This window comes from Macrotis lagotis, chromosome 2 (assembly GCF_037893015.1).
Source record: "Macrotis lagotis isolate mMagLag1 chromosome 2, bilby.v1.9.chrom.fasta, whole genome shotgun sequence".
Lineage (NCBI taxonomy): Eukaryota > Metazoa > Chordata > Mammalia > Peramelemorphia > Peramelidae > Macrotis > Macrotis lagotis.
Window position 1 is genome coordinate 229319789 of NC_133659.1, and position 14292 is coordinate 229334080.

A 14292-nucleotide genomic window follows, 5' to 3' on the forward strand; every position below is an offset into this window, starting at 1 on the left:
ATCTTGTGAAATTCAAAGTTGGAGGTGGGAGGGTTGGAGTCAGACTGGAGGCCAGTGAAGAGTCCAGTTGTTGAAAATACACCACCCTGGATCTAAAAAAGTTTCTGAAACATCTTCCAGAGTACTACAGTTTGAGAGGGAGAGAAGGAAAGAACAGTCAAACTGAAGTTAAAATAAAATTCTTACAAGTAATTTAGTTAGTAGTGTTGCTCACCTATGCAAAGAAATATCCTATAGAAATCTTGCATCCTATCCAATTATTTCCCATTAAAAAGGGACAAATGTCAGCACCACGGAAAATGTTCACATTTTTTCCTTTTTTTTTTTTTTTTTTTTTTTAGGTTTTTGCAAGGCAAATGGGGTTAAGAGGCTTACCCAAGGCCACACAGCTAGGTAATTATTAAGTGTTTGAGACCAGATTTGAACCCAGGTACTCCTGACTCCAAGGCTGGTGCTTTATCCACTAAGCCACCTAGCCACCCCTACATTTTTTTCCAACAAAAGAAAAACATCATTCTATCTCCAACCTAAGCACTATATGCTAAGCCACAAGGTGGTATTCAATAAATGTCTTTTAGGGATGATGTATATAACAAAGCTATGTTCATGGATGAACACAGAATAAGTTCTGTTTGGTAATAAATGACATGAACATATTTCAATATTCACCACTACCAATTCACCAATTTTGCCTCCAAGGCATCCTTTGCCCAGCTGCTCAACAGGGTTACCAGATGAGGGCATGTAACAGCTGTGGCAGTGGAAAATTCCCTGCTTGGAGATACCCAACTCCATCTACCCATTTTACACTAGCTCTTGGAACAAGATAAAACTGCACAATTTGTAAAAGCCACAGAGGCGGTCCAAGAACAAAGGAAAAATGAGAAGAAAAAAGTTTCCAGTGATCTGCTGGGAAAAGTCCACTCCTTCATGTCTCAGCAGCCCAGTCATCTCACTCTTATGACTCATTCTCAAGCCATGGAACAGCAACTAAGTTCAGGCCAATGACAGCTTCCTGGGGAAAGAGAAAACTCTAGCAAGGACTTGATTGGGGGTGGCAAGCAGAAGGAGCCAGCTGGCTTTTAGTCTTGCAAAATAAGCCAAAATCAGGTTCTTCCCATATCAGTGATCGCTGACTCTCCTAAGCACTCACTCAAAAATCTTCTAACCCAGGGATGAGCTCATTGCAGAATCATCAAAGGGAGGTACTTCTGTCCTTACCACACAACCCTCATCACAGTGACCCATCCCAACATCTGTTCTTCCTCCCAAACCTGAAGCCTTGAAGAATCTTTTTTTAAATTAATTTTTATTAAAGATATTATTTGAGTTTTACAATTTCCCCCCAATCTTACTTCTCCTCCCCACAGAAAGCAATCTGTCAGTCTTTACTTTGTTTCCATGTTGTACCTTGATCCAAATTGGGGTGTGATGAGAGAGAAATCATATCCTTAGAGAAGAGTCAAGAATTCTTAGAGGTAACAAAATCAGACAATAAGATATCTGTTTTTTTCCAAATTAAAGGGAATAGTCCTTGAACTTCATTCAAACTCCACAGCTCCTTATCTGGATACAGATGGCACTCTCCTATGCAGACAGCCCCAAATTGCTCCTGATTGTTGCACTGATGGAATGAGCAAGTTCTTCAAGGTTGAACATCACTCCCATGTTGCTGTTAGGGTGTACAGTGATTTTCTGGTTCTGCTCAGCTCACTCAGCGTCAGTTCATGAAAATCCCTCCAGGCTTCCCTGAAATCCCGTCCCTCATGGTTTCTAATAGAACAATAGTATTCCATGACATATACCACAGTTTGCTAAGCCATTCCCCAATCGAAGGACATGTACTTGATTTCCAATTCTTTGCCACCACAAACAGGGCTGCTATAAATATTTTTTGTACAAGTAATGTTTTTACCCTTTTTCTTCATCTCTTCAGGATATAGACCCAGTAGTGGTATTGCTGGGTCAAAGGGTATGTACATTTTTGTTGCCCTTTTGGCATAGTTCCAAATAGCTCTCCAGAAAGGTTGGATGAGTTCACAGCTCCACCAATAGTGTAATAGTGTCCCAGATTTCCCACAACCCTTCCAACAATGATCATTATCCTTCCTGGTCATATTGGCCAATCTGAGAGGTGTGAGGTGGTACCTCAGAGAACCTTTAATTTGAATTTCTCTAATAATTAATGATTTAGAGCATTTTTTCATATGGATATAAATTGCTTTGATCTCCTCATCTGTAAATTGCCTTTGCATATTCTTTGACCATTTGTTAATTGGGAAATGGCTTTTTGTTTTAAAAATATGACTCAGTTCTCTGTATATTTTAGAAATGAGTCCTTTGTCAGAATCATTAGTTGTAAAGATTGTTTCCCAATTTACTACATTTCTTTTGATCTGGGTTACAGTGGTTTTATCTGTGCAAAAGCTTTTTAATTTAATGTAATCGAAAGCATCTGATTGGTTTTTGGTGATGTTCTCCAACTCTTCCTTAGTCATAAACTGCTCCCCTTTCCATAGATCTGACAGGTAAACTAGTCCTTGATCTTCTAATTTGCTTATAGTATTGTTTTTTATGTCTAAGGCCTGTAACCATTTGGATTTTATCTTGGTAAAGTGTGTGAGGTGTTGGTCTAATCTAAGTTTCTTCCATACTAACTTCCAATTATCCCAGCAGTTTTTATCAAAGAGGGAGTTTTTATCCCAATGGCTGGATTCTTTGGGTTTATCGAACAGCAGATTACTATAATCCTCTCCTGCTTTTATACCTAGTCTATTCCACTGGTCCACCACTCTATTTCTTAGCCAATACCAAACAGTTTTGATGATGCTTTATAATATAATTTTAGATCGGGTAGGGCTAAGCCACCTTCTTTTGCACTTTTTTTTCATTAAGCTCCTGGCAATTCTTGACTTTTTATTTCTCCATATGAATTTACTTACAATTTTTTCTAACTCATTAAAGTAATTTTTTGGAATTTTGATTGGTAGGGCACTAAACAGATAGTTTAGTTTTGGTAGAAGCCTTGAAGAATCTTGAAGGCATTTCTGAAACTTAATGAATAGGAAATCATAATCTGAGCAAAATAAGAAAACCAGAAGTAACCAGAGTTTAGAAAAACCATACAGAAGCACCCTTTCCGTATTACAACAGAATCTTCCCAAACTTTCTCCCTACCACAGACAACATCTACGCATGCTCCTCAATTGTCCTTGACAATGGTCTAGGGATGAAGCAGAAGATAATAAAACTGATATCCCCAGCATTACACCGTATCACACAAATTTTGAACAATTTAAGATCCTAGAAATAGATTTAGAGCTGGAAGAAATCACAGAAACCATACAATTGAATCCCTTCATTTTGTACTTGAGAGTAAGTAATAAGTAATAGAACCAAGATTATACAATGAAGGAACAGAACATCTGAGGGAGGGGAGGAGGGAAGAGGGAGAGGGAACCAAATTAACTTTTCATTACTGCTTATGGAGAAGCACAGCTCAATTATAAAGTCATATAAAGTCATGAGATCATCTAGTCCAATCCTCTCATTTTATATACTAGGAAATTAAGGTTCAAAGTGATTGGTCAAAAGTCACCCAGTAAAGTCTAGACTAGATTCTAGGTCTACTGATTCCTAGGTTAGTGCTCTTCTTTTTGAAAATGAATTATGTCATTTAAGCAACTCTTTATCACAGAATATCATTTACCTAAACAAACAACTCAGTGAATTTAGGGTAGATTTTTTTTTTGTTCTGTTTTATTTTTACAGATGAATGATTTCCTACAGATAGAGAACTCCCAGTGAGGAATTCCCTCTATCCCTGAAGTCATGTAGCCAGTATGTGTCAGAAACTGGACATAAATCCAAGTTTTCCCCCATTCAAAGGCTGGTTCTCTAGCCACCACACCATACTGCCTCTCATCTTGGTAAGTTTTTAAAAGGAATAGAGAAGAATTAGCCATTTACCAAGACACTTATAAAAGATGGGAAATAAGTTCTGGAATCTTGCTTAGACCTCTCCACTGGTGCACAATCATAAGAATTTTATAGAGTTAGGAACCCGGCCAACCTATCTCCAAAGTCACTCATCTCTTCTACCCCCCCCCCATTTTCATTTCCAGTCTTGATCCCATCTGAGTCTGTTTCTTTGTAAAATGGGTGAATTTGAGACTAGTATCTCTGAATTCCCTCCTAGAAGTAACATTTTTTGAGTTCTGCCTTATTACTATCACATTTCAGAGTAAGAAATCAAGTCAACAAGCATTTATGAAATCTCTACTATGTGCCAGACATTGTTCTTATCAACTGTAGATACAAAGAAAGGCAAAAAAAGTCCCTGTTCACAAGTAATTAAAAGTCTGCTGAGAGAGACAACAGCAAAAAATTATGAAGGAATAAGAAATACACAGGAGTAAATTGGAAATTATCCCAGAGGGAAGACCCTAAGATTAAGGAGAACAGAAAAGATTACTCATAGGTCAAACTTTAATTGAAATTTGGAGGAACATTAGGAGGGAGAATATATTCAGGGCATATAAGTGAAGCAAACCTTTGAGATCAACTAATCCAACCCTTTCAGTTTATAAAATAGAAAACTAAGGTTCAAATGCTTGGACTCAGAAGTCTCAAGTGGTGAGGATTGTTGTCACTGGATGGAAGAACATGGGTAGTGGGGGGTGGCAAAGTATAAGGTGTATGAAATATGGAAAAGAAGGAAGGGGACAAGTTATGAAGGGCTTTTAAAATCAAAAAGAGGATTTGATATTTGATCCAATGGGGTTGATTGAATAGGAGGGGCTTAAAGTCACCTGGACAGCTGAGTGAAGGATGGACTAGGAGAGCAAAGAAAAACCAGTCAGCAGTCTATTAAAATAATCCTGATGAAGTGATCATGTGCTATAGTTTTACCCCATAGTAACGGCAGGGGCAGAATAGAGAAGGGGTCTGCTATTAGAGATGGTCTTAATGTAAAAAATAACAGCTTGACTATGGTGGAGAGCAGAGTGAGACGGGGTGAGGAGTCAAAGAGGATAAATGACAGGAAGTGTGGTAGTGCCCTAGACATGAAAAGGGAAGTTAAGAAGATGGCAGACTGAGTTTGACTATCTCAGGGGTACTTAGGCATATGCTCACTAATCTGAGATAGTCTTAGAATCTACAGCTGAAGTTGCAAACTAAGCCCACATTTATATTTTTAGATAAAGTTGTATTGTACTTTAAGTGTAAAAGGCACAGTTTGCTGACCCCTAGCCCGAAGTGAAGGGGCTAAGCACTTAGCCCTTTCACTTTTCACTATCCCTACTCCTAGACCCTAGGCCCAAGACCCCTATCCCACTACAGTTCCTCTTCTCCAAGCTGTATTTGGGTAACTGACTTGCTGTATATCTCTGTGCATTTACAAATGTCCGTGAGCAGAGCCACAGTCAAACTGCCCTGCTGGCCCGCATCACCAAGTTCAAACAAGAAAAGCACAAATAGGTTCCAATACCAGCTGTCGCCCTCCGCCCTGACTGCGTGGCTGCCTCGCCTCCCTGTGGTCTCACTTGTAGGAAGAACAAGCCCAGAGACACATATACACAGACACCCCTGTCAGCAGTGCCCAGAGCAGCCTCCCTTTGCCAATCTTAACACTAACTCTAAGCATGCATTCCAACTTTGAACTAGGTCATAAATGACCTATCCCTCAGAAGGAACCCTGAGGTAATACCTTCCCTTGGCCTCTGGAATAGATAAATATTCAATGTCTGACAACCAGTAGCCAACAACCAAAGGAAATAGGACAGTAGTGTGTGCTTCCCAAACTGACAGTGAATGCTTGAAAAATTCAGATTACCCAAATCTTTCGCCTCTTCTTACTTCTTTTAAGAGCCCTTCAATTTCCTTTCCTTTTTTTTTTTTTTTTTTTTGCCTTTTCTGCTTATTTGGACTCAATGAGAATCATTAACTCATTCCCTACTCCGCCCCCAGGCATCCTAACAAACAGCTCCATATATACCGGTCCATGGAATACCATGATGCTTTCTGAGTAGATTCTCCAAAACTGTCTCAAAACTTTCTGTAACAGTTCTTGGATTATTTCAGATGCCACATATCTCCCTCTGAACAGTTTCTACATTGTACCACCCCTACATCCCCACCCTGAAAAATGATTTTTCCATCTAAAACTGTTCCTATTCCTCCCACTGTAGGCAAAAATTCCTCCCTTTTGGGAAGACACACACACACACACACACACACACACACACACACACACACACACACACACACACACACACACACGGCCTGGTTGGGGCAACAGCAGCCTCATCTCCTATAATCAGGTTCCCCAAAAAAGAACATAAGTACTATTTCACAGAAGAGACCAAAATGACCTTGAAAACGGATCTTGACAAACAGCAAAAAGACAAACCACAAAGACAAGCAAACCAACCGACCAACCAAACTCACAATTACAAAACTCCCCCCATCTGTCTCTCCCCAGTCCCAGAGTTAACAGTCTCAGCCTTCACTGTCCTCTCAGGACTCTGTGTGGCAGATTGGAAAAAGAACAACAGAACAAGCGAATGGAAGAAGAAGCAGGTCTCAAATGAAATCCAGACGCTGAAAAAAAGCTGCGAGCCCCACCTTCACTCCCCAGCCCCCCTCCCTCTGGAATGACACTGAGTCCAGAAAATTTGGAAGGATCAAGAAGAAAAGCAAAAAAAAAAATATTTTAAGAAAAATGAATTAAACTGACCCTCAGCTGCTTCTTTCCTTCAACTTCAGTGCTGTGAGTCAAAGGGACGGGCAAGGGGGAGAAGTAATAAATGGGGAGGAAGGGGGGGAAGAAAGTTGATTGCCTACCTGTGATCCGGTCTCTCTCCATTACTACAGGATATATTTAGCAGCAGCAGGAGTATCAAGGCCTTCCCTTTTTTTTTTTTGGAGGCGTCCCTTTTCTCACCTCCCACTCCCTCCCTCTTTCTGCCTCCTCCTCTTCCTCCTCCTCCAAAACAGTTCTTTGTCTGGTCTAATTTCTTCAATCTGTTGCAATCATGAATGCATACAAATTACCACATTTCCATGTGCTGATCATATGTTTGTGATCTAAACTGAAGTAGCATTGTCTCTTTGAAACAGTAGAAAAAAGAAGAAAAGGAAAGAGAAATAAAAAACAAGGGGAGAAGGGGCTGGACATATGACCTGAAAAAAATCCAGCAGCCCCCAAATAGTCCACCCCACGCAGGACTACTGTAAAGTCCAAGTTTTCCCTGAGATGATCTTAAAGCTACAGTCTGCAGTTTCTGGTGCGCATGCCTTTTTTTTTCTTCCACACCTCCCCTCCCTCCTTCCCTCCCTCTCTCCCTCCCTCTTCCCTCCCTCCCCCCACCAGTGGCTTGAGTCTCAAAGCTTCTTTTTAATATCCACCAGGAGATGCTTAAGTTAGCTTCTTGGAAACCAACACACAGAATCAAATTCCTGGTGACTTCCCAGAGCCTTTCATTTTCCTCATCCCATGTTATTGTGATTTCCTTTGGTTTAAGTGTTTTCAAAGCCTAGTTCCTGCTTCTCTGCATTTTTCTTCCCTCTCCCCACAGGCTTTCTGCCTTAGCCAGGTCTGGTATTTCAACCCCTAGGAGAAGCAGTAGGTTGCCTGTCCCCCCTCTCTCCAGGTATAGAGAGGGTGACAACATGGCAAGTTACACCTGCTTGGTCAAGTAACATCTGAGGGCAGTCGTCTACTCCCTTGGGAACTTCCTAGGACCCCACCACTCCCCCCATTGCACTGTGGTGACAAGAGGCGGCAGGGAAGTCTCCACCCATCCCAAGAGCCTGAGACTTCCTGGAAGATTCCTACCCAACCAACATGAGTCAGTGTGTCTCCAACTGTCCCTTGGGAAAACATTCAATTTCTTCCAGCTGTTTACCCTCCTCCTCCACAAACAGCAAAAAGACAAGCAGTCACAGGGCACACAATGACAGGGTAGGGGGAAACAGAGAAGACAGTTCACAATAACCTTTTCCAATTAACTGGGGTGCTGGATACTGATCACCTGCTCTGATATCAGTAATTTGCTGGTACCAGAGATGAAAAACTGATGGTTACGGATTAAAAGAGTTAGATTTAAAAGAGATAGTTAGATTTAAAAGAGAAAGAAAGACTAGGGATGATTAATAGTTTTGTCTTCAAACTTTATTGGAAGAAATTCCCTCTGCTCTTTAGCTGACACCTGAACATGAACTTTATGACCATCCAAATCTCCTGTCCTCAGGAAAATTACATCAATATTTTCTTTCACCCTAAGGGAGACACACTTGTGATAAGTCAATTTATTTGATAGTAGATCAAATTCTCTTCCCAGAAGGCTAGAAATGTATCCCAGATTCAGTGTTTTTATTTTTCAGATCATTGTCTTGGAACTGAAAAGGACTTCACAAATCCACTCTCCCCCCACCTTTTTTCCATAAATGAGGAAACAGATTGAATGGCAGAGACAAAATTTGAACCCATATCGAATGACTCTAGATCTTTGCACAGCATCATCCTACCTCTCAGCTTCTCAAATATATGTCTGGAAATTTTGCTTGAGCTATGTAAATAAGAGGGACTTTAAGTAAGTTCTGGGTTCCAGAAGGGAATTATGAAAAGACCTCAGACATCATGTATTTTAAATTCTACTAAATTTCCTCTACAGCAACCTAAAGTTTTCATTCTACTCCCTTGGGAACTTAATAGTGGACTAGCTACTTGGGGTTTTCGGTGGTCTGTTTTAGGGGAATCGTATCAATCATTTCAGCATTGACAGTGACTCATTCAATCAAGGAAAGCCTTTACTATTGAGAAACATGGGGCAGTGGAACACTGCTGAATTTGGAGTCAGAGGACTAAAGTTCAAATGCAGACTTAAACACTTACTTGTGTAAGTCACTTAACTTCCTCATAAGTTTCCCTCAAACTGTAAGTCAATAATCCTGCAATTTCTTCTTGCCTAAAAAATTAAAATAGCTTCCCAAATGATCTTCCTGCCATCAGATCATGCCATTCCTCACTATAAAATCTTCAATGGCTCTCTATTGTTTACCCAATGGAGTATATAAACAGCTGATTTCAGTAATCAATGCCTTCTATGATCTAGCTCCAACCTACCACCTTGCTAGCCTTGTCTCATCTTGTCAAATTATTTTGATTTTTTTTCACAAGAGTGACTTATCCAAGGTCACGCAGCTAATGAAGTATTAAGATCCGAGGTCAAATTTGAACTCAGATCCTCCTGACTCCAGGGCTCTCTTCACTACACCACTTAGCTGCCCCTGTCTTTCTTTTCTCAAACTTCCTTCTAGGGGCAACTAAGTGGTAGAATGAGTCAAGAGGTCTAGAGTTCAAATTCAGCTTCAGCCTCTTAATAATTACCTAGCTGTGTATCCTTGGGCAAGTCACTTAACCCCATTCATTGCCTTACAATTCCCCTCCCCCCAAAAAACCTTCCTTTTGCTATCTTTATGCCTTTGTACACACAGTCCCCCATTTTTCATACCTGGAATAGGCTCCCCCATCTTGGCAAGTATAATAATAATAATTATGATGATGATGATGATGCTAGCTAATATTTAAGTAGTATTTCTGTGTATGGGTACAATCCTATACACTTGACTGTTATTATCTCTGATTCTCACAGAAACCAATGGTAGATAGGTGTTATGATTATCCCTATTTTACAGATGAGGAAACTGAGGCAGATGGTAGTTAAATGACTCGTTCAGGGTCATACAACTTGGGTATCTGAGGCCCAATTTGAACTCGGGTCTTCCTAACTCTAGGCTTTATTCTATCAACTAGACCACTCAGTTATACAGTTAAAGTCTTTTTTTGTCTAAATCTTAACTCAGATGCCACTTCTACAATGAGACAGAGCATGTACATTTATTTGCTCTGCAAACAAAGCAGAACTGAAAAAGCTCCAAAAAAATTCTAGATGTGAAAATTTAGAGAATCCACACCAAATGACCACATGGACTATTTGTGGCCAACCTATGGTAGACAATTCTGAGCTCCTGTTGGTCTGATCATCTATAGCCTGACATACTGTAACTTGACTTTAAACATGGTGGTGTCATTTTAGTCCTCTTTGAAAATGAAAGACAATAAACAACCAACCAAGAGCATGTGCAAGCATGTATGCACACACACACACACACACACACACACATATACACACAAACAATGCTCATTCATGAAGGAGCTTTCCTTCTTCAAATTTCTTATAGGACTTTGTCTGACTCATTATTTTGCTTTGTATTGTTATTACTGTATCATATAATCCTTATCCCTCTCTTAGATTATAATTTTGTTGAGGGCAAGGACTGAATGCTGTTTTTCATCTTTATATCCATCCTTAATGCCTAACCATAAGATTTCTGAGCATAAGAGAATGAATTAAGGATGGATTTTATCAGCATGCAAAATCTCTACTAATAGAGATCACTATTCATCTCTAACTTTGAGCCTTAGCCCACTGTCCAAAGAATTGAAATGACTTGCTTGTGATTACAGGGTTACTAGGTATCAACAGAAGTAGAGTGTGAACACAGGTATTTCTGACTCTAAACTCAATACTTTATTCTTTCTGACACATAGCCTTTCACATAGCAGAATTTAATAAATACTGGGTGAATTGTTGCAATATCTTTTTTAAATATCTTTTTTAATATCTTTTTTTTTAAAAAATACCTTTGTGACTAACAGACTGCCTTCTGTGGAGGGTGGGGGGAGGGAAGTGAGATTAGGGGGGAAATTGTAAAATTCAAAGTAAATAAATAAAAATTTAAAAATGCCTTTGTTTTTCTATTTACCCACATTTTCCACTATATTCCCCCCCATTGCACTAGAGTGATTTCCTATCAAAAAGAATTTTAAAAATAGAAAGAAAAAGGTTTAGTAAAATTAATCATTATATCAAAAATAAGTTCAATCATTTCTACAAAGAAATAGATTTCCCTTCTCATATTTCTTCTTGGCCATTATAAATTCAGTTTAAATTGTTTTGTCATTTTTTTTCAATTCCATTGTTATAGTCATTGGTAAATACTGTTTTCCTGGTTCTTACTTTCATTTGAATCAGTTCACATATGTTTTCCATGCTTCACTGTATTGATAATTTTAATTTCTTACAGAATAGTAATCTCAAAAATTGCATCAACTTTTTTAGTCATTCCTCAAACAATGGCTGACTACATTGTTGTGTTGTCAAAAAACATTCCTCTTTGATACTTATAGAGCCTTTGTCTTCCTCCTTGATCCCCTTGGAATATATCCTTAATGGTGGAATACCTTGCTCAGAAAGGTATGAACATTTTAATTACTCTTTTGATATAATTTCAAATTGTTTTCTAGAATGGTTGAGCAAATGCATTGGCTCACCAACAATGCATTAATGTGTCCATCTTTCCATAACTTCACTGAACATTTACTATTCTCATCTTTGCCATCTATGCTAAGCTTTATGCAGCTTTTTTTTTCATCTTTTGCCATCTTTGCTCATCTTTGCCATCTTTGCTAATCTTTATGCATCTTTTTTTTTAGGTTTTTTGCAAGGCAAATGGGGTTAAGTGGCTTGCCCAAGGCCACACAGCTAGGCAATTATTAAGTGTCTGAGACCGGATTTGAACCCAGGTCCTCCTGACTCCAGGGCTGGTGCTTTATCCACTGCCACCTAGTTGCCCCTTTATGCATCTTTTCTAATCTTTATGCATCTTTTTTTAACAAGTATTTGTCAAGTGTCCATTGTCTATGCCTAAACTTTATAGCATTGTCTCCCAGTATGGAGAGGAATCAGATTCCTGAAAGGTCTCAAGGTCATTAGATAAAGATTAACTGGGGCAGCTAGAAGGCTCAGTGGATAAAGCATCAGCTCTGGAGTCAGGAGGACCTGGGTTCAAATCCTGCCTCAGACACTTAATAATTGCCTATCTGTGTGACCTTGGGCAAGTCACTTAATCCCATTGTCTTAAATTAATAAAAATAAATTAAAAAAAATAAAAAAAGATTAACTGAAGGAGTTGGAGATGGTCTATCCTAGAGTAGAGAAGATCTAAATGGCAGCATAATAGCTATTATAAATTTGCAAAGTTTCCCTGTGTGGCTCAGATTTTTTCTGTTTGGCCTCAGAAGCCAAGCTAAAAGCATTAATCAAAAGCTGCAGTGCAAATTTGTGTTTGATTTCAGGAAAACTATTGAAGTTATTAAAAATGGCTATCACTAAAGGTGCCTCTGTAATGAAAGTTTTCAAGTAAAGTCTGGAAAACAATTTGTCAGATATACTGTAATACTATCTGTATCCAAGAAGTAATCTGGATACCTGGATTACATTTGTTCAAGCACCTGGAGCTACTCAATCTTGTCATCTTTGCCCTCTATCATAGATCAAGACCTCTTTAATAAGAACCTCCCTGGATATTATTATAAGCATTAAAAAATAATCTATCACCTAATCCAAACTTCTCGTTGGTTGCCTTTGGGGAGGGAGTGGGGTGTGTGGAAAACAGAGAAAAAGGTCAGATGAGCATTTGAGTCTCTTCTCTGTTCCCCTTTCTCTCATCTTTCTCAGTCTCTTCCCCCACCTTTTTCCTTATTCTTTCTGTCTCCTTCCCTCTTTTTCTTTCTCTCTCCTTTTCACTCACTTTTTACCTTTTTCTCTCTTTTTCTGCCTTTCTGCCCCCTCTCTTTTTTTCTCTCCTTCTTCCCCTCTCTCTCACCCCCTCCTTTCATTCTGACTTTCTCTTTCCCTCTCCCCTGTCTCTCTCTCTATGCTCTCCTTCCTCTCTTTTTTCCTTTATCATCATCATCATCATCATCTCTGGTACTACCTACCTGTGTGACAACTTGAGTAAATTCTTTTCCCTCTCTCTAGATACCAGTTTCCTCAGTAGTAGGATGAAGAATTTGAATTAAACAGACTCTAAGATATCTTGTAGCTAAAATGTTCTCTGACTCTTGACCCTCAATTCCACTACCTCAATCCAAAGCCCACCAGAAAACACTTAGAATTTTACAGGTGGAAATTTTACAAGGTTGGAAAGAGCTTTTTGATGTTACATGATGCTTTGAAAATCTAGAGATCAGTACAATTCCATTTTAGGTTCTGTGGTTTGGTTCTTCTTTACTCCGGGCCCAGCCCTCTACCTATTGTGTCACCCAATTGCCTAGTTTGATAGAACACAAAATATGTGAAATAGAATGAGAAGCCTGGTAAGGCAGATTAGAGTTACACTAGCAAGTATTTTGTGGGGGAGCCATCAAACTTCAGATAATGAATGACCTCATTAATCTTTCCCTAAGCTGCAGTCCCAAATCATCACTTGCCTGCTGAATATCCCTACCTGGTCATTCTTTGAAATAGGCATCTCAAATATAACATGTCTACAATGGAATTCGTTTCCTCCCCTCTATTCACTGTTCTTCCAAACTGTCCCACTTCACTTGAGAACACCAACTTTATAGTGACCCAGGTTGGCAATCTCAGAGTCATTCTCAGTTCTTTACTTTTCCTCATCCAATACCAATCTGCTGCCATGCTTTGTCAATTCTTATTCTGCATCTTTCACATCTGGATCCCTACCCCTTGTTCTTCACAAATTTACCTTATTCATATTCTCATTTCCTCTCCTAAAGACTATCCTAATAGTCTCCCAAATGGTTTCCCTGGTCCCCATCTCTTTCCTATTTTAATCCATGCTTCTTAAAGCTATCATTATAATTTTCTTAAAACATTTTCCTATACTGCTCTCTTAAGAAGTTTCTGTGGTAATGACAAGCTGGAAGATTTCAGTAAAACATGGAAAGACTTACAGGAACTGATTCGAAGTGAAGTGAGCAGAACCAAAAGAATATTGTACACAGTATCAACCACAGTTAGGCAATTATCAGCTATGATTAACTTAGTTCTTCTCAGCAATACAATGCTACAAGGGAAGTCCAAAAGATTCATCATGGAAAATGCTATCCAAATCTAGAGAAAGAATTATGGAGTCTGCATGAAAATCAAAGCATATTTTTTCAATATATATGTTATTTTTCCTTTTGTTCTATTTCTTCTTTTACAATATTACCTAATATGGAAATATGTTTAACATAACCACACATATATAACCAATACCAAATTATTACCTGGGGGGGGAGAAAGGGAGGTAGAAATTTTGGAACTCAAAATTTTATATTAAAAAAATCTTTTTAAAAAATTTTACATAGAATTGAAAAAATAAAATCCTATTTAAAAGGGAAAAAACTGCTTGATATCTGATTACCTTAGATAT

General features: G+C 38.8%; 1 protein-coding gene across 3 annotated transcripts in view; it reads right to left on the reverse strand.

Annotated features, from left to right (window-relative positions):
- The window catches only part of SEPTIN9 (septin 9), a 406717-nt gene that overhangs the window by 337753 nt on the left and 54672 nt on the right, over positions 1 to 14292 (reverse strand). Inside the window, exon 1 of one of the 3 annotated variants that reach the window (XM_074225078.1) lies at positions 6847 to 7262. The exons of the other annotated variants lie outside the window; for them this stretch is intronic. Coding sequence (XP_074081179.1) covers positions 6847 to 6868 — 22 coding nt within the window. The 5' untranslated portion in view covers positions 6869 to 7262. Of the gene's footprint in view, positions 1 to 6846; positions 7263 to 14292 lie in introns of those variants that run through there. 3 annotated transcript variants of the gene reach the window in all.